Source organism: Mustela putorius, unplaced genomic scaffold (genome assembly GCF_011764305.1).
Source record: "Mustela putorius furo isolate JIRA1106 unplaced genomic scaffold, ASM1176430v1.1 tig00003983_pilon_pilon_pilon, whole genome shotgun sequence".
Classification (NCBI taxonomy): domain Eukaryota; kingdom Metazoa; phylum Chordata; class Mammalia; order Carnivora; family Mustelidae; genus Mustela; species Mustela putorius.
The window spans coordinates 5,898,712-5,925,028 of NW_025422123.1; the positions used below are offsets into that span (position 1 = coordinate 5,898,712).

General features: G+C 40.5%; 1 protein-coding gene across 1 annotated transcript in view; it reads left to right on the top strand.

Moving 5' to 3' along the window:
* Positions 1–26,317, top strand: part of DNAH8 (dynein axonemal heavy chain 8) — a 365,321-nt gene that overhangs the window by 311,840 nt on the left and 27,164 nt on the right. Inside the window, exons 89-90 of the mRNA XM_045071144.1 lie at positions 4,983–5,143; positions 22,870–23,026. Of these exons, the coding sequence (XP_044927079.1) occupies positions 4,983–5,143; positions 22,870–23,026 (318 nt within the window). The remainder of the gene's footprint in view (positions 1–4,982; positions 5,144–22,869; positions 23,027–26,317) is intronic.

Here is a 26,317-nt window from a genome sequence, read left to right on the forward strand (position 1 = left end):
CCCAAGACTCATGAGTATGATAAAATAAAGAAATATGGTGAACTCACCTCTATACCTGATATCTAAAGGAATAAAAAGATGTCTTGTATACTGTGTGTTAGAATAATTGCAAAAGAACCTAAAATTGGAGTCTTGTACTCGAGATGCTGAAAGGTGATTAGATTTTTGCATGTATTGTACAGAACTACCAGCAGAATGCTAATGGCAAAAGATGAGGGGGTCAAGAATCACTCCTAGTTTTGACTTAAACAACTGGGGAGAGAATCAAACTATTTACAGAGGAGAAGGTCTATAGAAAGAATGAGTTTTATTGACTGGGGCCAAAAATTAGGAGCTCTGTTCTGATCATGTGACTTTTGAGATACCTGCTAGACACACAAAATGGAGTTGTCTACCACTGAGGTTCCCTAAAGGCAGGGACTTTACCTGATTACATCACTGCCAGATTCTCAGCATGCAGAGCAGAAGCTAGAACATACTACCTCATCAATAAATACATGTTGAATAAGAGAATGAAGGAAGGTAAACAAGGCAGTTGGATTTATGGTTCTGGAGCTCAGGAGAGAGGTCAGGGTTAGAGAAAAAGAGTTGGAATTTGTCAGCATATAGATGGCATTTGAAGTCAAGATAACAGATGAGAGCACCATCTGAGAAAGTGTAGAGAAAGAAAAGCTAAGGACCGGGTTCTGAGTACTTTAATGTATCAAGAAAGAGGAAATGGTTAACTGAGAGAGGTCAAGGAAGATGAGGAAAAGGACTTTACCTGTACCTAGTATTTGGGTGATAAATCTTTTAAAAAGCAACCAACTTTTAAGAAATATGAAATATACAGAAAAATGTATAAAGCATAAACATATAGCTGAGTAAGTCTCTTCAACTAGACATAGAATATTTCCAGCTCCCCCAAAGACTCACGCATGCCCCTTCTCCATCACAACTCCACATTCCCTCAAGGTAATCACAATATAGACTTTTACACAAACCGTTTCTTCTCACTATGCTTGCACCATCTAAGGAAGTACTCCTTATTAACATAGTTCAATTTTTCCTGTTTTTGAACTTCATATAAATGGACCCATAGACTATGTTCTCATTTTGGTGCCTGCCGTCTTTTTCTCAATATGGTATTTTGAGACTTACCCCTGTTGCAAATGTAGTCTACTCATTTCCTTTACTGTGTTGGGTTCCATTGTATTGTATTGGTGGAAATTAGGATTGTTTCCATTTGGTGCTATTACAAATAATGCATCTGGGGACATTTTTGTATGAGGTTCTTGGAGCACATGAATATGCCTTTCTATTAGGAGCTGAACTGCTAGGTTATAGGGTTTGTGTACTTTCCGTTTTAGTCAGTCACACCAATCTGGTCTCCAAGAATACGTCCAGCAGAAGAATGTGTTATCCCATTAAGCCACATCTTCACCAACACTGGGCATCATTAGCCTCTTAAATGTTAGCCATTCTGGTGGATATATAATGGTATCTCACTTTGGTTTTCATTTTTGTTTCTGTGAATGCTAATGGACTTGAGTACCCTCACATGTTGATTCACTGTTTCAGTTTTCTCCTTTGTGACTTGCTTGTATGTTCTCACCTCTATTTTTCTTGTATTATCTGTCTTTTTAAAATATTGATCTACAGGATCTTTTTGCATATTCTGGATGTAATTTCTTTGTTGATTATGTGGTTGTAAATTTCTTTTCCCATACTAAGCCTTGCCTCTTCACTCTCTTATTAGTCTTTTAATGGTTAGAGATACTTAATTTTAGTATACCTGGTATATATTTTTCTATTTCTTTTATTTCAACCTTTCTATGTCATTATGTGTCAGATTTATCTCTTATAAACAATAGATAACTGGAATTTTTAATCTCTAGTCTGAAGAGCTCTGTATTTTAACAGACAAATGAGTAATTTGATTATTGTGATTGTTGCTATGTTTTGACTTATCCTACCATCTTTGTATGGTAGGCTTTCATGACCCCTTCTTTCAGTAGCCATACTTTTTTTTTGGCCTTTTTTCCTTTTTCACTTTTTAAAAATGCGTTTTTATATTTCTGATTGGTTTGAAAATTATCTATTCTATTTTTAGTCTTTGCCTTTTCTAACATGATTACTTAAGTGAAAATCTAACCCTACATTTTAGGCGTTATTTTTGAGCCTTTCTGATTTGCATCTTCCATATTAAAGCTATGGAGAATTTTGGCTCCTCATTTTTATTCCCATTCCTGTTACTCATTATGATAATTTTGCAACCAGTGCTGATTTAGATTTACCAATATGTGTCCTGGTTGTTAGAAGGAGGGCAGTCCATTCCTTATGATGGGGCAAGCCTAGGAAACCTATGGATGGCAAAGACTGGACGACTTGGTGGAGGAAGATGGGGTTGTTTTCTTCTCATCTTATCTATGCTCAGAATGAAATAAGAAGCATCATTAGCTAAGGGGACGCAGGTCATCAGCTGAGGGGAGGGTATGGCAAGTTTGGGACCTTTGAAGAAAGGGGAAGGGAAGTGAAGTAGTTGCCTTGGAGAGTGGGAAAAGAAATGTGTGGTCCTAATACATGTGTTCAGCCTCCCCCACTAGATTGTAAGCCCATTAAAATAAGAAACAGGTCATCTAAGGCTCTGTGTCCTTTCTAGCACCTAGGAGACACTCAGTACATGTTTGTTGATGATGATAAACGTAATTTAATCTCAGAAGACTGAGTTTTGTGTGCCTGGGGTCATAGTCATCTAAAACAGAGTAGACTGGATTGAATTTTCACTGTCCCCAGAGCACAACTTGAAAATCAGGCATACTTTTTTTTTTTTTAACAATACTTTTTATTAGCTTAAAAAAATTGCTTAGACTTTTTCTAAAAAGTAGAGTTCAAGGAGAGTCCTGATCTAGTGGGTTTGTCTTTGTTTTATTGAAACTGCCTTACTTTAAGGTGGCAGGAACACCACAGTTTACTGGCTCAGTAAAGGGGATTTCTAAGAGACTTCTTTGCCCTCCACATCAGACCCAAAGCCGGCTCTCTGGATGGCAGCTCAAAGTGGCTTGTGGGCAAAGAGGGGGAAAGGAAGAGAGCCTGTTGCTCAAACTGTTGCACCTTCAAGACCTCAAGGTGGACAGTTCCTCCCTCTGACCTGAATCTGTCTTCCTCCTCTTCTACTTCTTCCCTATTCCCACCCCACACCCCCCCCCCATTCAGGGCAATAGAAGACTAGTTGGCATACCCTAACCCCATATCGGAATGCTGCAAGCCCCACCTGGGGAAGCCCATCTGGGCTTGAATTACTGCCCTAAATGAAAAGTTATCCCACCATTTTACATTCTTTGGCCCCTGGGCAGCTTTTCCTCATGCCCTGCCCCCTCCCCCCAGCCTCCACTTCTTTCTTTCTGTCTCTCTCCTGACTTCCCTTAGGGCTGCTCCACCTTCAATGGCTCCAAAACTCTCTGAGCACTGGGCAGCCCTGCCCCTTTCTCCCCCGAATGTACACTTCCCCCTGCACTCCCTTCAGCCTCCTGTCTCATCAGTTCCTTCCCCTCACCTGTACCAGATGGCCCTTCAGTAACCAGAGAGGTGAGTCTGCATCTCTGGCTGTAAGGACACGGGGTTACCGGGAAATGTTACTGAAGAAGGCCGCAGAAAGCACCATGGAACCCACATGCTGCCTTCCCCTACCTCGGTCTCTGCTTCAATCCTACCTTCTGACCTGCTGACCTAACCTCCTTGTGGCTACTTTACCCTGACGTCCAGCTGGCGAGTCTCTCTTCCTGCTTTGAGCCTGCTTTTATTTTGCTTATTTTTACTTCCTCTGGCTCTTACCTTAGTGGACTTTGCACTATGGTGTGTTATGTAATTGACTCATCCCACCAGTGGGTCACAAGCTCCTTGGAGGAAAGAACCGTATGTGACTCATCCTTGCCTTCTATTCCAGTTCTAAGCTCCATGCCTAGTGTACAGGAGTTAACTAGGAAAGAACAGGGTGGGGGGGGGGGTTGGTGGGGGGAGGGGTGAGGACAGAAGAGAGAACCAGCACACAGGACATTTCAGAGTGATCACTGGACCTAAAAAGAGCTGGAAGAAGGATACGGAAGGAAGATGCTAGAGAAAGTGTAAACCACTGAAGTAAAGCACAGTGCCCACCTCTTTTCACATCAAGTCCTCTGAGTGATTCAGACGTCCTGCCTGCACTTCTGTTCCTCCTGTCTTCCTATTATTTCCCTTCCTGCTGAGAAAATTGCTCTGTTAGACACAGAAGTCATTGCCTCAAATCTGGCTCCTAGGCATTCAGCATTCTTTTTTTTTTCCCCCTCTTCATAATAAGTCTGTTCACACCAAGTATATATTTGTTCTCTTGCTTTTACATTACAGATAATCAATTCATATGGAATGAGAAAAGGGTGTCTTCAGGCAAACAATAAGACGGTTGGATACATTTGCTTCTTGTGGCCAGGGACATAACTTAATTAATAGAGGGAACTCTCCAGCTCTGGGTGGAAGGGGAGATGATTGTTAAGTTTTCCTGGCCTTGTGGGGTGCACGGTGCTGCTGTGAGCCACCCTGAGCACAGCACATTCCCAGCATGAACCTTGTTTTGGGCGCGAAGGGAGGCCATGGAATTGCCAAGATCCTTTCTCATGTGTGTGGTTATGGCCTCCTCTCTGCAGGGTGTTCCCATTCATCTTCAAAAGCGGGGTGGAGGCTTGTGAGTTAGTGGAGCAGAGAGTGGGCTTACAAGACTGGCTCTCTCTCATCACTGCTAGCAAGCGCCTTTGGTCTCCAGGAGAGGCTTAGGCTCCACTGTTTTTGCATCATGTGGCCTCTCTCTTTTCTTCATATTTGTGCTAATTATTTCTATCTGTGGTTTTCTTAAGGTTCTTTCACACCCAACATAAAAATCTATTAAAATGGAAATAAGCTGACCCTTCCTTCCTGATATTTTCATTTAGATGTTCATCACTTTTATTTCTTCTGTTTTCTCTCCCGTTTAGGTCTGGTTCAGTGAGAAGATGTTTGAACCGTCGTTCTGTTTTTATACCGGATATAAAATCCCCTTGTGCAAAACCCTGGATCAGTATTTTGAGTACATCCAGTCACTGCCATCCCTAGATAACCCTGAAGTCTTTGGGCTGCACCCTAATGCTGATATCACGTAAGTTCCTGACATTTTTTAATTTTAAGGGATCATTTGTAACTCAGCCTGGCAAAGGCTGTGCATTTCATTTTCTCTCTTAATTTCTCTCCTTTTCTTTCTTTTTATTTTGCTGTGAAAAATAATGTCATTTCCTGTCTCCCAATTACAACTTTGTCATAGCTTGGCCTGCTCTCCCCTCACTAAATCCTGATGCTCCAGAGTTTATGACGATGTTTAAGCTCTGATTTATACATTGATTATTCCTCTTCTGTCATGTCATAAAACCAGCTGGTGTTCTTGGTATTGATGCTTTCTACGGATAAGACAATAGCCTCCCAGCTCCTTGCCTCTTACCTTAAAAAAAAAAAAAAATCCATTAAAAGTAATGGTCATAAACAGAGTCTAAAAGGGCCAGGAGGACAGAAAGAGGGGGTGAGGAATTGTGCTCCTCCTTGATCCTCTCTCTTGTGACCCCTGTGCCTTTATTTGCTCATTTGCTTCCTTCTGTCCCTAACCCACATGGTGGGCACAGAGCACGGAGGAAAGGCTGTGGGTTTCAGCTCAACGTGACGCCCCTGCTCTAGTCGCTGAGGTAAGAGGTGATGAGCAAAGAGACAAGAAATGCATCCAAATCCCAAGTCCCTTCTTGGAGCCATCCTTTGAAAGAAGGAGCCTGGAAACAAGGCTATCTGGTTCCACAGAGAGGGCGCCAAGAAGCCCCCGCGGAGATTCTCCTGCGGAGAGTCATCTCTGGCCCATCGAAGAAAGACCACGGAGTTCATGTCACTTAGGAGAGTGGTTGTGGGGGATGGAAGAGACCAAGATGCCTCTGGCAGATTTTAAGCTGTGACAACCCATTGAGAAGGAATGGGGGGTGCCTTTCTCCTAGTCCCTCACCAGCTGCTGCAATTTTAACAACTGTGCAAAGTGGCAAGGACATTTCTCACCTCCTTCTTCTCTGCCCTTGTGCAGCCTCCGTCGAGTCCCAGCACACTTGTCTGTCTACCCCTGAGCATACATGCCCTTCACCCTTCATGTGAGGCTTGACCTCCTGGCCTCTTTGTTACCCATACTGATGCTAAATTGTCTAAATCCTCCAATCTCTCCCATGTTCAGAGATCATCTTCAAAGATGTGGGCAGGACCCAGAAGAACCACAAATGGCTATCACTCTTTTCGGGCCTCACGATGGAATCGTGATGGCTCTGGTGGTTATTGGAAGAGGCCCTCGTAAGTTAGCTGAAAACAGGAAAGTGGTGAAGAAATAAAAAGGTTGCTCAGGGATCCATTTGGAATCAACTCAAACATTATCTGAAAGAAAGTACACAGAGAAATAGTTTTGCTTTAGCTGAAACTTCAAAAATCTGAGGCAGGCCATGTCACCCCTCTGTTGAGAAGCCTCCTAAATCTCCTGTCTCACTCCAAGTCAAGGTCAAAGGCAGACAGTGACCTCTAGGTGAACTTCAAGGCCCACTAAGACCACCTGCCCCCACCTCTCGGCCTGGTCTCCTCCGCCCTGGCCCTCCCTCACTGCCCAGCTCCAGCTCCCGCTAGCTTCCTGTTACTCAGGCCAGATGGCTCCCCACCATGGGATACTTGCTCCTTCTGGAACATCCCTTCCCCCCAGGTATCATTGCGGCTCACCTTTCCACCTTTTCTGGTCTTTACTTAAACTCTACCTTTTCCCTGTTTAAAAATTGCTGACCACTCCCCAGCGCTCACCCCAGACTCCATCCTCCTTGCCTGCTCTTTTCTTTAGATTGTATCTCCAACTGGTATATTCTGTATTCACTTATTTATTTGCTACCATCCATCTACCATCACTAATCATAAGCACCATCAGGTCCGAAACTTAGGTCTGCTTTTCCTGCTGCTCTGTCTCCATTGCTACACAGGGCCTGATGCTCAGGGACTCCCTGATGGATGTGCCAGCCATGCTAAGTTCTTCTGGGTTATGGAGAATCTGACGAATGGGAATAGTCTACAGAAACAGCTCATGAGTTCATGTGGGTGGGCAGGAAAACGGCTAATGTTTTAAGGCACTTCTACATCAGTGCTTGAAGCAGCTCATATACGAGGGTGCTGAACTTTGATTTCCTCCTTGGCAGGAGCCCAAGGAGACATGACAGCCAGTTCCCAGAGAACTGGACGCTGTTGAGCACCATAGGATTTGGCTGGGGGAGTGCGAAAAGCAGAGTTGAACTCATCTCATCCTGACTTACCCATAGGACCCTAGCAGTTTTGGTCATGAGCTCCCAAGAAAGACAAACCAGAACTAGCAAAGGCCCAGAAAAGTACAACTAAGATGTAACCTAGATAGGAGGCAGTGTTGAGACAAACTATTTTTTTCCCTTGACTCTTTACTTTGAACTATTATAAACCCTCAGAAAAGTACAGTGAACACCATATACCTCTCACTCAGAGTCATCAATTGTTAACATTTTGTACCATTTTGCTTTTTCTCTTTCTATGTTTATATCTTTGTGTATTTATAGATCAACAGTTATGTCCATATGGAACCATATCTATTTCTCTTTGTGTGTGTGTGTAGGATTATAATCCCTGGAATGGATAGAGCTAGGAAATAAGTAGTTTGTAATGTCATGAGCTAATACTAATAACTCCAATTGCAAAGGTATACCTCACGTCTCTTCCTTGTCATTCCTATTTCAATATTGATATCTCCTTTCTCCCATGGTAAGAGTTCTGGTTCCCAGTAAGTTCAATATTGACTCATTTGTTCTAAATCACTCCACCGATACCACTACCAACCACAAATGTATTAAGTGGAGGTCAAGATTTCTTTGCAGTTCTTTTTGTCCCTAGACTATATCCCACTGAGGTTGTACAGAGTACTATATTCAAAAATCACTCAGATTGCTTTTTCTATGTGGTTATGCTATCAATTGATAGATAGGTGCATTTATTTATTTCTATTCTTACTACATTTAGTTTTTGTCCATCTTTGTTGATTGTCTTAAATATGTGAACCGTGGACATGGCTTGGAAATCCTGACTGGATAACGGGGTATTCTCACACCCTTCCAGCCCACTTTCCTCTTCCATTATGGACAACCAAGTGCATTAGTTTCTGGGTTATCTTCCCTGTTTTTTTTTTTTTAATTTTTAAAAATTTACAAAGAGAGAGCATGCACATGAATTGGGAGTAGAGGTGGGTAGAGGGAGAGAAAGAATCTTCAAGCAGACTCCAGAGCTCAGGGCCCGATGCAGGGCTCAACCCTATGACACTGAGATCATGACTTGAGCTGAAACCAAGAGTCAGATGCTCAACTGACTGAGCCACCCAGGTGCCCCTTCCCTGTTTCTTTTTGCTAAAACATAAATACATATATAATCTTATTACCTTTCTTTTTCTTACATAAAGTTGCCATAACTTACATATATATAATTTTATGTCTTATCTTTTTCAGTTAAAAATGTATCCTGTGGGACATCTTGGTGGCTCAGTAGGTTAAGTGTCTGACTCTTGATTTTGGCTCAGATCACAATCTCAGAGTTGTGAGATTGAGGCCTGAGTTGGACTCCTTGCTACGGAGCCTGCCTAAGATTCTCTCTCTCCTTACACCTCTGCTCCCCCCCCCTGCTTGCGTGCTCGTCCTCTCTTTCTAAAAGATAAATCAGTAAACAAAATCTTTAAAAAATGTATCCCATAATCACTCCATATGTTACCATGTCTTTCTCACAATTTGTTTTTACAGTGGCATGTGCCTCCATTGTTAATTTGTATCACGGTTCATCATCTGTTCTCCTATGGGTAGGCATTTAGGATGTTTCCAGAATTTTGCTATCTCAAATAATTCCTCAATTACTCTCATGGTTATGGTTTCTCATGTTGTTGGAGATGTATTTTCAGGGTAAATGACTGTGTGTAGGGGTTGCTAGATCAGGAATTAGTGAATATTGCCAGGCCCCCTCCACAGGGCTGTGCTACTTTGCGTTCTCAACAACAATGGGATGGGGCCCTTCCTTCACAGCCTCTTCAACAAAGTATTGGTGAAGATTTTGAATTTTCACCAATAAGACAAGTGAGAAATGGTATCGCAGCACAGTTTTAATTTGTTTTCTCTTATTATGAGTCAAATTGAGTACATTTCCTTACACTTGGGGAGTGTTTGAAATAAGACCATCTTGGAGACCCTATGGATAAATCCAGATGTGGACTGATGCAGGCCCAAGATCAGGAATAATGAGGGGACAGAGAGGGTAGAGCGAAAACAATAGGACATGTCCCACAGGAGACTGGTGGGATTTAGTAAGTTTAGAGCAATGGCTGAGAACCTTATGTAGTTTTCATCCATTTATTTCTGCTACCTGTGGGGTCGAGAGCACAGTGAGCCTTCTGTGTCTTTTGGTAGCTCTTTTTACTGCTCTGTCCAAAGGCTTCTCTGCCATTGCTGACTGGCATGCTTTAGATGCCACAGCTATCTTTTCCCAAAATAGAGTGTCAGGATCTTGCAATCTCTCATTTCACTGCGTAAGATCAAGTAGAAAGTTGCTAGAATTCTGCCTCCACTCTGCTAACAAGTAGCTTCTAGGACCGGTGACCCTTCTCCACTGATCTCTCTTCATGCTTAACTTCCCACCTGGTCTGTCCTTGGGTCTTCCCCGCCCACTCCTGCTCTCTTCCTCCTGGGGACCGTGGTCCATTTTTGGTTCTTGTTCAGGCAGTAGGCTCTGTTGTGCAGCTCTGCGTTTGGTCTTTTTCTCCTCTTGACTCTGGTATTTCTGATAACTGGAATCCTAGGCATGCGAGCCCTCCTTCCTGGAGGGCTGTGTTCTAACCCCTCGCTGTTCCCCCACCAGCCACCAGGAGGCAGTAAGCAATTGCAGATGAAGTTTCTCAGCTAAAACCTACCCCAGGTCCACTCCCAACAACGTCCCTCCCATTCCAGCAAGCAGTGACTCTCCAAGTTGTGTGAGATGAAAAAAAAAAGGAATCAAAGCTTCCCCTGACATTTCTAGTCTGGAAGCTGGGATGATGGTGGAGTTTGGAACGGAAGTGCATTTGAAGGGGAGTTGCAGAGTCCGGTTTGGGTGTATTGAACTGGGAGAGGCAGAAGGATGTTTCTGAGTGGGGAGAGAAACATGGATTGGAGCCCAGGTGAGAAGTTTCAACGTATTTGTACAGAGATAACACTTGAAGCTGTGAGAAGGGGCGGACTCTCTAAGATAACAGTGAGAAATCTGTGCAGATGTCCCCAGATAGAAGAATCCTTATTAATTTATCTGACGTGCACCCTGTTCCATAGCACTCTTCCAGATAGGTTCTTGGGCTGTAATTGGGCCAAGGTGGAGAACTCTATGTCCTGACTTCTAGAATCTGCCCTCTGAAGTTAGCATTCATAAATTTGAGAGGAGGGAGAGATTTGTGAAAGGGAATCATGAGTGTTTATCTTCCTTAAGAAGGCACAATCCCTGAAAAGGGGGTGAAGGAGGGATATACAGCTGAATAAATGTTTTAAAACAAGTAAAATCTCTCCCAAGAGCTTAGATACTTTGGCGACAGACACCATAAAAATGCATGGTTTATTCCCATTTTATTATCTAGATTTATAAGGTACCAAGGACTCTGGAAATGCAACTATCTCAATGTCAAAAACAGTTATTTATCTTCACGCTTTTTCTCATTAACCATTATGCATATTTTTCTACCTTCTGAAATTTATCAAATGTTCTATTACAACTTTTATATTCATTTCTATGCAGGATGAATTTAATTATATTCCTTTTAGTATTAGCTGAGATTGGAGTTTCAGGTTTTTATTAAAAATGTATTCTCGTCGTTATCTCATGTGCAAAAATGTATATAAATCTAAGCTGATTTGGGTGTGATCGTGCACCAGGATCTCATTAGATGGTTAATTGTTTATTTATAGACAGTTCCGTTTCTCATTTGTCTTGCATTTTTATTGCCATGACCTCGACTCTGCTACCCAACAGAGACGACCTGGACAAGTGGCCCCAAACCACCACACTACATTACTAACATGAGCTTCTTCCCATATTTACTCCAAAGAGAGATTTTTCTTCTAGAGGTAACTTAAGACCGAAGCTCATGGAGTATTATAGTTCTTGTTCTTCATCTCGGAGCATTTATGGGGACTGTGTTCCTGAAAGCCTGAAAGGCTTTTGAGGCATATAGAGATATTCATGGTTCTCCATTATAGCTAGCTAACCAGGGTTCTGCCTTTCCTATCTCCACAAACATAAAATCACATGGTGGATAAAGAAATGTGAGCTGGATAGCTCTGGCTTTCTGCATCTAATGAAATGTGTGGCAGAGAGATGATCTGGAGAGCTTGTGCAGGTCTTAGACAAAATGGGTCAGCTTTTCAGAAGGCTTCTTCCCCACGTCCATGTCTGGGGGATTCTTTTCAGATCACCTCATAAAAAAATAAAATCACCCACCAAGAAGATGATTTCCTAGATGAGACCTAGCTGGACTAGCATGTCCATTGACCCCTCCCTGGAGCAGTGGTGAATATGGCTCACTTTGGCCAACAGGAGAATGGTCATGTCTGCAGCAGCATGAGCTTTTGGCACTCAGCCCCTGGTGCAGAGCGGGTTTCCAGAGAGGCAAGGAGCTGGCGGCAAGCCAAGAGCTCCTGAGAGTCCCAGATGTGGGGTCTTTACCCTTTTTTATTTGTAGTTAGTACAGGTAGGAAGAATGAACTCTGATTTTCTTTGTATGAATGGAAACTTACGGCGGTTTTCTCTTCTTTAAACTTTAAGGATCTGTGCTTAAATATCATAATAAAAGCAGGGTTTCTTTGCCCTCAAATGATGTCTTTCTGATCCTCCTGTGTTTTGAGGAGCACATAAATTCACATATATGTTTCCCTTTGTGTGGGTTAAGATGCCAGAACCAGGTAAATAGTGATAATGGTAATGTACTATATACGTTTACCATGAGAAGAAACAATTAAATTTTCATGCCTTTTAAATATTGGAGAATTGCTCTCCTTTATATCGAGGTTTAATAAAATTCAAGCCAATTGGCCCGAATTCAAAAAACATTTATTGAGAACTTACTTTCTAGCCAACTCAGGATACAGAGATTAGTAAGACCCAATCCTTGTCCTTGGAGATCATCATGTACTAGGGAAAATGGATGACAAATAGTTATGTAATACGGTATGACAGACTTTAAAATCAGGCTTATATGGAGCATGTGCGTGCGCACGCATGCGTGCACACACACACACAAACACACACATTGCTGTGAGAACAAAGACGAAGAAGCAATAAATTCCAATTTAAGAATTCAAGTAAGCTAGTGAGAGGGGCCACCTCTGAGCTGTGCCTTAGTGGATGTGCAGCAGTTCTCAAGTAAGAGAGGGGGCAGGGAGGAAGGGACTGCAGCACTGGGGACAAGAAGGACAGTGCGAGGAAAGAGGAAGAGAGGGAGCAGTAAGTGTGTATACGTGTATTGAGTCACCGAGTTGTACACCTTAAATATATACAATTGAAAAAAATTAAGAATAAAATGATTTGGCACACTGAAAAGAAAAGGCATAGATTAGGGCACATACATGAAGGAACAGTCCAGGGGGAGGGGCATGAAGATGTTAGTGTGTGCTGTGTGTATGAGGAGGAGAGTATCTCTGAACTTGGTAGGTCAGCAGCTGGGTGAAGACATTGATGTTCAAGGAGATGGGACAGGTAGGGCAAAGGGAGAATGAAAGCAGGGAGCTGAGTGTTGGGATTGTTTGATTTAAGAAGCAGAGAGCCTAGAAGTCAGCAGAAATGTGGATATGTGGAGGTTAGGATAAAGTCGGAGGTTTCATGCAACCCAGCCTTGCCTGGTGGTTCACAGCCCTTGGTAGGATGACTGTGACAGTGACAGCTACATCTTTAACATAGCACTCTGCCCTCACTGACTGCCTTTACTGTATCTAATACTAGCATGAGATCACGGAGTAATATACAGCGCAGAAATGTACCTGTGTGAGAATTGTATATAAGAACATATGGATCCTTGACTTTTGATGACTTCATGTTATTGTCACATCAGCTGTTTTCTTAGGGTTTCCCCTGGGAGTTATCTGTATTTTCCTTGGAATTTAGATGACTTTTAAAAACTGAGATAGCACCGTACTTCAAAATTCAGGAATGAGTTGCAAATGCCTTTTGTCTCATTTTACTAGACTATTCTTTTACCTGTGTATGTGCTCAATGTTGTGTGTGCTTGATGTGTTCATCTTTCAGCTTTTTACATTAATGTATTTGGGGATATTCCAAAACCCCAATATCTGAGTAGAGGTTTCTCACCAAAAAATAATGAAAGTTAAATTTAAAATTCTCTATAAAATTATGCAAATCCAATTTTCCTTTTTTTTAATATTTTATTTATTTGCCAGAGAGAGAGAGAGAAAGAGTACATACAAGCAGGCAGAGAGGCAGGCAGAGGCAGTAAGAGAAGCAGGCTCCCCACCGAGCAAGGAGCCCGATGTGGGACTTGATCCCAGGAACCCAGAATCATGACCTGAGCCAAAGGCAGTGGCTTAACCAACTGAGCCACCCAGGTATCCCTCAATTTTCTTTTTAAAAAAAGACCTTATTTATTCATTTGAGAGAGAGAGAGAGGCAGAGAGTTGGGAGGGAGGAGCACAGGGAGAGGGACAAGCAGACTCCATGCTGGGTGTGGAGTCGATCCCACTACCCTGAGCCAAAATCAAAAGTCGACTGCTAAGTGACTGAGTCACCAAGGCGCCCCACACAAAATCAATTTTCATTTAATTTTATTAAAAATCAGCTTTTACCTTATTGGCCCTAATTATGAAACTTCTATGTTTAAAGATAATGAGTTGATAACCCAACTCTGGTTGGGTTACAAACATTTGCTGGGTTTGACCCTCATCATCACCATATCCAACAAAAGTCCAGCTTATTAGAGAATAGTGGCAGATACATTTACCTTAGCCGTGACTAAGCCCAAAGAATCTAGTTCTTTGGGTATGTGTGTTTGGGTCCAGATGTAGTAATCTACCTGCTAACCAAACGAAAATGCTGAAGACAGATCATCTACCATTTTTCAGCTGGTTCCCTATATAAATGAAAGGCTAGCTGAATAGAATTCCCTGTGTGGACACAAAATGCAGGTTTTTCATAAAGAAGCCTGGATAATTTTAGCTGTAGCTCCTTGGGATTTTGTTAGTTAGTGAGATAATCTGCACAGTTCGCAGCTAGAGATGAAAAAGAAAAAGGTGTAATCCTTTCTGTACACTGTGAGGGAAGGCAGAAGGGGGCCTTTCTGGTGTGGCACAAAGATTACTAGGAATTTGTAAGATGTGTTTCAGTGGATCTCAAACATTTGTCACTGATGGGTCTTTGTTGAGTCCTTGGTGGGCTTTATATCTGGGGCCTTATTTTTTTTTTTTTATTTTTCAAAAGAAAATTGCCTTAATCCTCTTCATTATAAAAAATCATACTTTCTCATTGAGAAAAACAGACAACACAGAACACAGAAAGCAGAAAGTCATTACAGCAAATACTTATCATACAAAAATCTCACTCTCAAAATACCATTCTAGATTTTTTCTATGCTTATACGTACAATATTTACAACAAAAATATTAGATTGTACCATGGTAAGGTTTTTGTAACATGCTATTTTTTTTATTGAAGAATATATAGTTGAGACACAATGTTACATGTGTTTCAGAAGTACAACATAGTGATTTTACAACTCTATACATTATGCCATGCATAATGTAGCTATGATTTGTCCTCATACAACACTATAAAATTCTATTGACAATATTCACATGCTATCCCTTTCATTCCTGTGACTTATTTATTCCACAACTGGAAGCTTGTACCTCCCATTCTTCACCCAATTTACCCATCCTCCCACCCCCCTCTGATCTGACAACCACTAGTTTGTTCTCTGTTTTATGGGTCTATTTTCTCCTTCCTTTTTTTCACTTGGTTTGCTTTTTATATTCCACATATAAGTGAAATATTGTATTTTTCTTTCTCTGTCCAACTTACTTGGCTTAGCATAATGCCCTCTAGGTCCATCCATGTTGTTGCAAATGACAATATCTCATACTTTTTTATGGGTGAATAATGCTGCAATTTACATTATTATGCTTGTTAATTGCAATCTTAATTGCAGCATTATTTACAATGTCTAAAATGTAGAAGCAACTTAAATGACCATGATTGATGAAAGGATAAAGAAGATGTGGCATATATATACAAAGGAGTATTACTCAGTCATAAAACAGAATGTACCATGCTATTTCATTCAATAATCTCAATTCAGTACCTCACCTTACCAATGCATACAGAGCCACATCACATTTTTACTGGCTGTATAGATATTTAGAGAACTTTACCAGGATTTATTACTACAGCTATCATTATAAACAGTCTTGTATGTACATCTTTGGACACTTGCTACTTTAAAAAACTGATTTGTTAAATATAAGAGTATTTATAACATGTGTGTAAAATATAAAATGTTGCTCTTTTTGCATCACCATATCTATATCTACATTTTGCTCCATCTTCCTTGTCTTTTCAATGAAGGGAATTTTAAAGGATGGACTTCAGAAAGGATAATTATTGTAGTAGAAGGTTTGAGGTATAGAAAAGAATGGGTAAATCTAAATAAGTATTATAGCATAGAACAATAATTTTAATTGTGGGCTTATTTAAAAAAAAAGATAGAATTAAAATGCTGAAATGCCAGGAGGGAAGCGACTGTAGTTAAAGTTACCTAAGAGTCTTTGATTGAGAGGAGGGTAAAAATGTTAATTTTATACTTAATTAAAAATGGATGTTAAAATTTCTAGAATAAAGAGTTAAAAAATAGAAAGAGTATATAACTTCTAAACTAGCACAGGAGTGAAAACAGAATTTAAAACCTCATATTCAGGGTGCCTGGGTGGCTCAGTGGGTTAAGCCGCTGCCTTCGGCTCGGGTCATGATCTCAGGGTCCTGGGATCGAGTCCCACGTCGGGCTCTCTGCTGGGCAGGGAGCCTGCTGCCTCCTCTCTCTCTCTCTCTCTGCCTGCCTCTCTGCCTACTTGTGATCTCTCTCTGTCAAATAGATGAATAAAAAATCTTTAAAAAAAAAAACCCTCATATTCAGCAATAAGTCAAAGACAGGCAAACTTCTCAAAAGTTAAAAACAGATCTTAGGACATTGAAAAAATAAAATTATATTTTTTAAAAAAAGGAAAAAAAAGTTAAAAATAGAACTACCCTCTCACTCAGCAATCACACTATGAGTATTTACCCAAAGGATACAAAAATAGTAATACAAAGGAGCACATGCACCCCATTGTTTATAGCAGCAATGTCCACAGTAGCCAAATATGGAAAGAATCTACATGTTCATCAATAGATGAATATATTAGGAAGATGTGTGTAATACACACACACACACACACACATATACACACACATACTCCGTGGAATATTACTCAGCCATCGAATAGAATGAAATCTTGCTATTTGCAATGATTTGGATGGAACTAGAGGGTATTCTGCTAAGCAAAGTAAGTCGTTAAGAGAAAGACAAAAACCATATGGTTCAAGAAACAAAACAGAGCATTAGAGGGGTAGGGAAGGAAAAATAAAATAAGATGAAAACAGAGAGGGAGACAAACCATAAGAGACTCTTAACTATAGGAAACAAACTGAGGGTTGATGGAGGGGATGTGGGTAGGGGGATAGGGTACTTGGGTGATGGGGATCAAGGAGGGCACATGATATAACGAGCACTGGGTGATATATCCAACAGATGAATCATTAAATTTTACCCCTGAGACAAATCGGAGAGGGAGACAAACCGTGAGAGACTGTGGACCCTGGGAAACAAACTGAGGGTTTCAGAGGGAAGGGAGTGTCAGGTGATGGGTACTAAGGAGGGCACATGTTGTGACGAGCCCTGGGTGTTATACTCAACTAATGAATCATTGAACAAAACATCAAAACCTAATGATGTACTACCATACAGTGGCTAACTGAACATAATTAAATAAATAAATAAATAAAATTTTAAAAGTAAATAAAAAATTTCCCCTGAAACTAATAATATACTGTATGTTAACCAAATTGAATTTAAATAAAAAAAATTTAAAGTTTTATTGACTTATAATTTGCCTATCATAAACCATAAATTCATTCATTTTAAGTGATCAATTCAATGATTTTTACTGTTTATAGACTTTTGTGACTATCACCACCATCTAATTTTAAAATATTTCCATCACCCCTCAAAAGAATTATGTAATTCTTTTGTATTCATTTGTAATAAATTCCCACTACCACCCCCAGCCTCAGGCAACCAATAATTTACTTTCTCTATAGATTTGCCTTTCTGGAAATTTCCTATATCTAAAATCATATACCAGCTGATCTCCCGTGGATGGATTCTTTTACTTAGTATAATGTTTTAGAAGCTCACTCATGTTGTAAACTGTACCAGTACTTCATTGTTTTTATGCCAAACAATATTCCAATATATGAATGTACCACATTTTGTTTATCCATATAGAAATTGATGAATGTTTGGGTGGTTTCTGGGTTTTGCTGCTATGAACATTCGCATACAAGACTTTGTGTAGATATGGCTTTTCATTTCTCTTGAATAGATAACTAGAAATATAGTTATTGAATCATATGATCATTTTTAACATTTTAAGAAATTGCCAGATTGTTTTCCAAAGTGGCTGTACTTTATAGTACCCTCCAAAAATATATGAGGGTTAGGTTTTTCTCCATCCTCTTACCAATGCTTGTTATTGTCTGGTTTTTATTCTAATCATTCTTGTAGGCAGGAAGTGGTATCTCAGTTGCAATTTTAATTTGCATTTTTTCTATGAATGATGAGCATCTTTTCATGTGTTTATTGGCCATTAATATAGCTGTTTTGTGAAATATCTATTTAAATCTTTTGCCTTGCCTTCATTCTTAAAAGATAATTTTGCTTGGTATACAGTTCGTGGTTGGTAGTTATTTTATCCTAACATGTGCAACACACTTTTCCATTTTCTTCCGGCTTCCGTCACTGCTCTTGAGGATTGGCCATCAGTCTTCTTGTCATTTCTTTCAAGATAATCTGTCTTTCTCTCTGGTTGCTTTTAAAATACTTGTTTTGTTTTTGGTGTTTTACAGTTTCATTGTGATATGTCTCCCTCTGGATTTCTATTTATTTGTTTGTTGGTTTGTTCATCCTACATAGGAGGCACTGAATTTCCTGAACTTTAGGATTCAACTCTTTCATTAACCCCCAGTCATTATTTCATCCCTTATTTCTTTTTTATTCTCTCTCTTCTATCTTTCTGAAGCTGTCCTGAGATATATGTTAGAACTCATCACTCTATCCTATATGTTTTTTAACCTCTCTTTCATATTTTCCATTTGTTTTCCTCTACAGCATTCTGCATAATGTCTTCAGGTCTATTTTCCAGTTTCCTAATTCTTTACTTGGCCAAATCTAATCTGCTGTTTCACTCATTGTTAACTTTTATGGTAGGCAGAATAATGAATCCCAAAGATATGCACATCCTAATCCCCGGAACCTGTATATATTTTATCTTTTGTGGCACAAAGGACTTTACAGATATTCTTAAGGGTAAGGACGTAGGGGTGGGAACGTTATCATAGATTATCAATTGGCCCAATTTAATCACATGAACCAGTGGGAGATGGAGGCAGAAGTATAAGGTAGAAAGATGAAATTCAAGCAGGAGAAAAAATTCAAAGTGAGGGGCGCCTGGGTGGCTCAGTGGGTTAAATCCTCTGCCTTCAGCTCAGGTCATGGTCTCAAGGTCCTGGGATCAAGCCCCACATGGGGCTTTTTGCCTAGCAAGAACCTCCTTCCTCCTCTCTCTCTGCCTACCTCTCTGCCTACTTGTGATCTCTCTCTCTGTCAAATAAATAAAACCTTAAAAAAAAATTCAAAGTGAAAAAGGGACTTGACCTGCCACTGTCATGAATAGCTACCAAGGAATTAGGGTCCTCAGTAAGAAAGTAGATTCTGCCAACAGCTCAAATGATCAAGGAAATGGATCTTAACCAATCACTTATGGAGAGGAACTCAGCCTTGCTGACATTTTTATTTTAGCCCAGTGAGTCCTATGTAAGACTTATTAACTACAGAACTCTAAGACAATAAATTTATGTTGTTTTAAGACACTTACTTTTGAAAAAGATTTTATTTCTTTAGAGAGAGGGCACAAGTAGGAGGAGGGGCAGAGGGAGAGGGAGAGAAAGAATCTCAAGCAGACTCCTTGCTGAGCATAGAGCCTGATGCTGGGCTCAGTCCCGTGACCCTGAGATCATGACCTGAGCTGAAATCAAGAGCCAGAGGCTTAACTGACTGAGTCACTCAGGAACCCAAGACAGTTATTTTGTGATAATTTGTTATAGCAGCAATAAAAAACTAATGCAGTTTTTCAATTTTGATATTTTTTCAAATTTTCAAAAGTTCTATTTGGCTTTTTTTAACATATGCTACTCATGTTTAGATTTTCCTGTCTCATATTTTCAATAACACTTTTTAAAAAATTCCTGATATAGTAAAAACATCTATTTAATGTGCATCTGAAAATTTATTATCTGTGATCTTTGCAGGTCTGGTTCTGCTTTGTGTTGTTTCTACTGGCTCTTGCTCAGAATAAGAGGTCTTGCTTTGTTTCTTTATGAGTTTTTTTTTTTAAATTTTTGACTGTGAGCTCATCATGTCTGTTGGAAATTAACTGTTGGATTCTTTGAGACCTGGTTGTAGGCACATTATTCTAGGAAATGTGTGTGTTGGTTCGACCAGCTGCCACCTGAAACTTCCTGGAAGCACCTCAAAATAAATTTCTAGTTTGAGGATTTTAAATTCATATAAGTAATATGAGTGAATATTAAGTAATACAATAAACATGGTGAATTTTCAGGAAGAGGCAGTTCAAGTTAGCTGCATAGGAAGTTCTTGAACTAAACTCCTCCCACAGACACACCAAAGCTACAGCTACATATGGAACAGTTCCTTCTGCTGTTCCATAGTGAAGTGTAAAAGGACTACATCAAGATGGGTAGGAGAAGCAGAAATGTCATCTCATCCAAATCCTCACCCCTGGCACAGTGACATATAATTGGGAGGGATCTCATAAATGCAGAGCTTCTCTTTTAGAAGCAAAGGGATTATATCCCACATCAGGAACTTCAACCCTTGGGACCTGTAACAGAGAGGCAAACCCCCAAAATGCCTGGCTTTGAAAACCAGTGGGGCTTATATCTAAGAAATAATACCAAAGGGCTGTAGGGAATTAAGATCCTGCTTTTATCCTCATGAGCAGACTCACTCATCCTGGGACTCAGAGCAAAGGCAGCAGCTTGAAAAGCACTTAGAGCATTTCTGAAGGAGATTTATTTGTTAATCCTAAGGCATCTGCTGGAGGGGCAGAAACCTGTTGGGACTCTCGCTAGGGATGGGCACCAGTTTTGTGTTCTCCCTTTGTCTTACTAGAGCCTGTGGGAGTGTCCCAACCCCAGTGGCTCCTGTGGCCCTGCGAAAGCCAGAAGACACATGCAGCCCACACAGAGGTCCTTGCATGTCCCTTGCATGCCTGGCCTGATAGCAGGGTGGAGGGGGGATGCATTTCTGGTCCCCAGAGGGCTGAAATAATTGGAGAAACAGTTCTCAACAGGTTGCTACCCCCAAGGCATGGTACACATAATGAACTAAAGCACAACCTCAGTCTTCCTGTGAAAATGCTTATTTATATATTTGCTATCAACTTAAAATAGACTTTTTTTCCCGAAGATTTTATTTATTTGCCAGAGATCACAAGTAGGCAGAGAGGCAGGCAGAGAGAAAGGGGGAAGCAGGCTCCCTGCTGAGCAGAAAGCTCGATGCGGGGCTTGATCCCCAGAGCCCTGAAATGACCTGAGCCGAAGGCAGAGGCTCAACCTACTGAGCCATCCAGACGCCCCTTAAAATAGACTGTTATATTTATAAGTTGCTATATGTGAGCCTCATGGTAACAAAGCAAAAGTCTATCATAGATACAGAAAAGATAATAGGAAAGGAATCTAACACTAGAGAAAGTCATCAATTCACAAGAGAAGAGAAGGAGAAGAGAAAAGGAACAGAAAAGAAAAAAGAACAGTCAGAAAACAATGAACAACATAACAATGAGCACATACCTGGTAATAATTACTTCAGATGTAAATGGGCTAAATTCTCCAATCAAAATCATAGAGTGGTTGAATGAATTTAAAAAACAAACAGGGGCGCCTGGGTGGCTCAGTGGGTTAATGCCTCTGCCTTCGGCTCAGGTCATGATCCCAGGGTCCTGGGATTGAGCCCTGCATGGGGCTCTCTGCTCTGCGGGGAGCCTGCTAACTCCTCTCTCTCTCTCTCTCTGCCTGCCTCTCTGCCTACTTGTGATCTCTGTCTGTCAAATAAATAAATAAAATCTTTAAAACAAACAAACAAACAAAACAAACAAACAAACAAACAAACCAAAAATGAAGACCCATGCTTCCTACAAGAGACTCACTTTAAATGTAAGGACATGCACAGACTGAAAGTGAAGGAATGAAAAGTGAGGTTTTATGCAAATGGAAACTGAAAGAAAACTTGGGTAGTTATATCAAACAAAATACACTTTTAAACAAAGACTGCGATGAAAGACAAAGATGGTCATTAAATATGATAAAGGGTCAATTCAACAAGAAGATACAACATTTATAAATATTTGTGCACCCAACATAGGAGCACCTAAATATATAAAGCAAATACTAACAGACCAAAGGGGAGGATTTGACAGCAATGCAACAATAGTACAATAGTAAAACGTAATACAATAACAGTAGGGGACTTTAATATCCTACTGACTCTCACAGTTATGCAAACACACTATCTGTGTTTCTAGACCCAGGCACTTCAAGACAAAAACTAAGTGTGTGCATCTCAGAGCATCTGGTTGACCCAGAAGAGATCTAGAGAGTGAGAATAAAAGCAAGAAGGAGACACGGACAGATGACTGTTTTAAAGCATCCTGTTCTTTTCTTCCACAACATGTATTAAAGTAGTATCGACAAATACATCCCTCTTCCACTAGATAGTGAGGGGCACCAAGGCAAGGATCTGTTTATCACCATATTATAGCACCTAGCTCTGTGCCTGATACATAGTAAATCTTTATTGGATACATAGATTTTAAAGATGGGTGGATACCTTTAGACAGGTGCAGCAGATGGATGCCAATAGATTATTTTGGAAGTCATAAAGTGGGAAAGTGAGAAAAAAACAGAAAATACCAAAAACATTTTAGTAATGTGTAATTCACAGAGGAAAAATGAGTGATCTTCGTTGATCTAACAAACTGTCATGTTATTATAGATTCTCATGTCCAGTCTATAACTGGGCAGAATAAAAGGACATGTGTTTGTTGCCCAGCATGAAGTTTGTAGTGACAAGCAAAATTGGATAGTACTATTTTGGGTTACTGAGGACATTTGTGGAATCTCTTTCCCTGAAAATGGGGAGAGCCTTTCATTTCTGTGATGTTCTTCATGTTTTGTTAGGAGGCAGTAGGATATGGATCTCTAGTTTTTTCATTCCTGTGGGTTGATGGTAAAGTGTCCTCCCCCGCCCCCTCTTTTTTCTATCTGGCTTTAAGTGATCTTATTCAGTTCATCTTAGCTTTGATAATTATCTCTGAACATACATTTCCCTGCTACATTCTGAACAGTTCACTCTTTTATCAGGTATCAGAGTAACACTGCTTCTGCTGTTCTTGAAACAATTACCAACATTCAACCCAAAGAGAGTGGAGGGGGTGTGGGAGAAACCCGGGAAGCCATCGTCTATAGATTATCTGAAGATATGCTGAGCAAACTGCCTCCTGATTACATTCCTCATGAGGTAAGCTACACCCTTTGCCGCCTGGTATGTATAGGGCTGTCTTTGGGTTCTACAAAGCCTAGGATGTCCTGGGACAGTTGATTTCATTCTCTTCCCTCTCTATTCATTCCTGCTTCCTTTGCAACTCTTTTCTTTTAACCTTGTGGTTTCTTCCTTGCTTTGTCTCAAGTACCCTGCAAAATATGATCTGCACTTTTCCTGATGCCTTTCTTCATCCGCCTCCTACTCTATCTTCTGTTTCAATTGCCTTTTCTCTACCCTTCTCCCATCTTTGGATTCCTCTGTCTTTGGATCCCCAGACATCTTATCCTTCTAGGCTGGAAATGTCTCTCCACTTCTCTTACCCTGCTTTGTCCACTCAGCCAGTGGACAGTCCACCCAGCCAGGAAAGCAAGCCATTTAAATGAATTCACTCCACATGGGGATGGCAATAGTTTTCTATTTCTTGAACCTCTCAGCTATTTGCTTATTGACCTAAGCCAGTTTTTCTCAAAATATTCTTAACCTCAGGACCCCTTTACAAAATGACTGAGGACCCCAAATAGCTTTTGTTTATGTGGGTTTAAACTACTGATATTTAATATAGTAGGAGTTTAAACTGATACATTTCAAAAATATGTATTAATTATTACAAACTAACAGTAAAAACCCCACTACATACTAACACAAATAATATTTTTATTTAAAAAAATTATATTTTCCAAGACAAAAAAAATCATTGAGAATAGTGGGATTGTTTTACATTTTTGCAAATCTCTTTCAGGCCCATTTAATAGAAGGTAGGTAGATTTTCATATCTGCTTCTGCATTTGATCTGTTGTGATCCCATATGTTACGTAGCTCTGGAAGACTTCTCTGCATATTCTTGAGAGAAGAAGAGTTAAAAAGTCAAGTGATGTTTTAGGATTACTATGAAAAACATTTAACTTTGTGGACTCCCTGAAAGCCTCTCTAGGCCTGAGGGGATCTTTGAGAACAGCTGATCTAAAAAAAAAAAAAAAAAAAAAAAGAAAGAAAGAAAAGAAAAGAAATCCTTAATTGTGGTAAAACTTCTGGGTGGTTGAAATTTCTGTGAAAGGTCCTCTTTCTTGGTCTTTCTTGGTCTCCTTCTTCACGCAAGAAGACGGGGTTGTGTCCTCTGGCCATCTAGGACCTCCTCTCTCTTGTTTTCAGCCTCCACTCCTCACTGCTGACGGTCAGAGTCCCAGATGTGGCTGAGTCAAGGGTAGCTCTTCAACCAAGAAGGGAGAGGCTAACGCCCTAGTACTGGTGTAACTGTGGTCTTGTGTCTACCCTGACTTGCTTTCCCAAGTCCGGGGAAAATTGATCTTGTTTGCTGGGAGCCCCGAGGCTGCTTAAGTACAGGCCTCCCACTGCAATGAGTACCCTCAACAATAAAAAACATTTTCTGGCTTCTTAAAATGGTTTTTGCTTCTGTTATGTAAATAGGTACCAAGGCATTTGGCCAAGATACTGAAATCCATTGCTTCACATAGAGATAATTGTAGTGGGGGGGAGCATTTTTGCAGACGGATACATGGTGTAAGTACATACTTTCAGTGGCTCATTGTAAGTGATCTTCAGGAGACAGGTGGGGCATAAAACCTGCCTGCAAACATTTTCAAAGCTGGCACATGAAGGTGAGCTAAAACTCACTCTGGTTGACTAGACCACAGGTTCGTATTACCAGAGGAGCGGGGCCAGGATCTTGGGATAATTTGAGCTATCCAGGCTTGGTCAGGGCCACTTCCCCAAGTTCTCTGTTCTGGCAGTTCTCTAGCAGGGACTGAACGCGAGGGATGTCGCTAAGTGGTTTGCTAAATGGGAAGGAGTTTGTACTAGAGCAGCTAAAACGGCTTCCTCCTCCAAGATCACTTACCTTTTAGTGTCCTTTATTTCACTTCTGAGAGATGTATTCTTGAAAATGTGGCTGTAAAGTGAATTTTGTAAATTGAAATATAATTATACTATTGACTTCCATGGTAAAAACGCAGCCACATCACTCAAGAAGAGACTACCGGGTCCCGGAAACATAATGAAAATCCTATGTAAGACTGCAACACATCTTTCTTCTTATTAATAAAAAGATAATTTTAGGCTGGAACAATAACCATATTCAAAGTAAAATCAGTACTAAAATTAGATTTTCAAGAGTTTCAGTTTTTCCTAAGCTTGTCTCTATTGCAAAAGAATTTTCTCATTTAAAACTGTAAGTAGGCATAAACAATGAATTCTGTTATGCTGAAAATAAATAAATAAATAGCTGTAAGTAGGGCAAGGTGATTAGTTTGGGGCTGTTAGCATATTAAAAGGTAGCTGGGCTATTGATGTGACATGGTGCCAGTACCCGGGCTGAATTTCCCACTTATGGGGGCTGCAAAAGTATTTCCATAATTTCCTTCTTCCTTCAGTGTGAATTTCTACAGAGTAGTCATGATTTAAAGGGGGCTGGAGGCTGAAGGGCTCAAGATGAGAAGGAGGCAGTGGAGCCTGTAAAAATGTAAATTCCAGAACCAGGAATTTAGGAGGATGCCTGAAGGTTGGTATGGTGACTGTGTTAGGGACCTCCACCAGCATGTTTGGGATTGCAATATCATTTGCTCTCCCTGCCCAGACACTCCCACCTGGACTCTCCGATTTTATATCACCGCTTCCCTGAGTTTGTGCTTCCCCTCTTCATCCCTTGTTCATTAGAAGTGGCCCAGCTGCAGGAAAGGGACACGTCAGCACCATGGTTGCTGAATGGGACACTTGAGCACCATGGTTGCAAACGTGTTCTGGAAAATGAGGGGAATGGCCCAGATGAGCCTGAAGTCCATCGTCTTTAACATTCCATGACTCAAGAAGGGGGGCTGTGGGTGTCTCCAGCAGAGAATCCTGCAGCTGGCTTTCTGGTGGTTCTGTGGACCAGTACATCTCTCTAAATTCTGTCCCCCTCCATGTGCCTCTCCTTACCCTTCCTATACTGGCATCTCGATTGTGGCAAGGAGAAACTTCAGATCTTCGTATGAGTTCTTGCCGATATTCGTAGTCAGCCTTTTCTTGGGGATAGGTCACTAAATTCAAATATGCATATATATTGGCTTATTTTCCAATAATTATTATATTTTATTATTCCCAGAACCAGATGCTTTTATATTGATCTCTTCGAATGGTCAATAAATGGTATACTAAAGGGGCAAATGACAGGTGCTTAATGGCTCTCACACAAAGTCAAATATTTTTATTGATTAGATTAGGAAAGGCTCTCTTGAGACCACCTAACCAGGGCAATAATGATCTTAGGAAGCT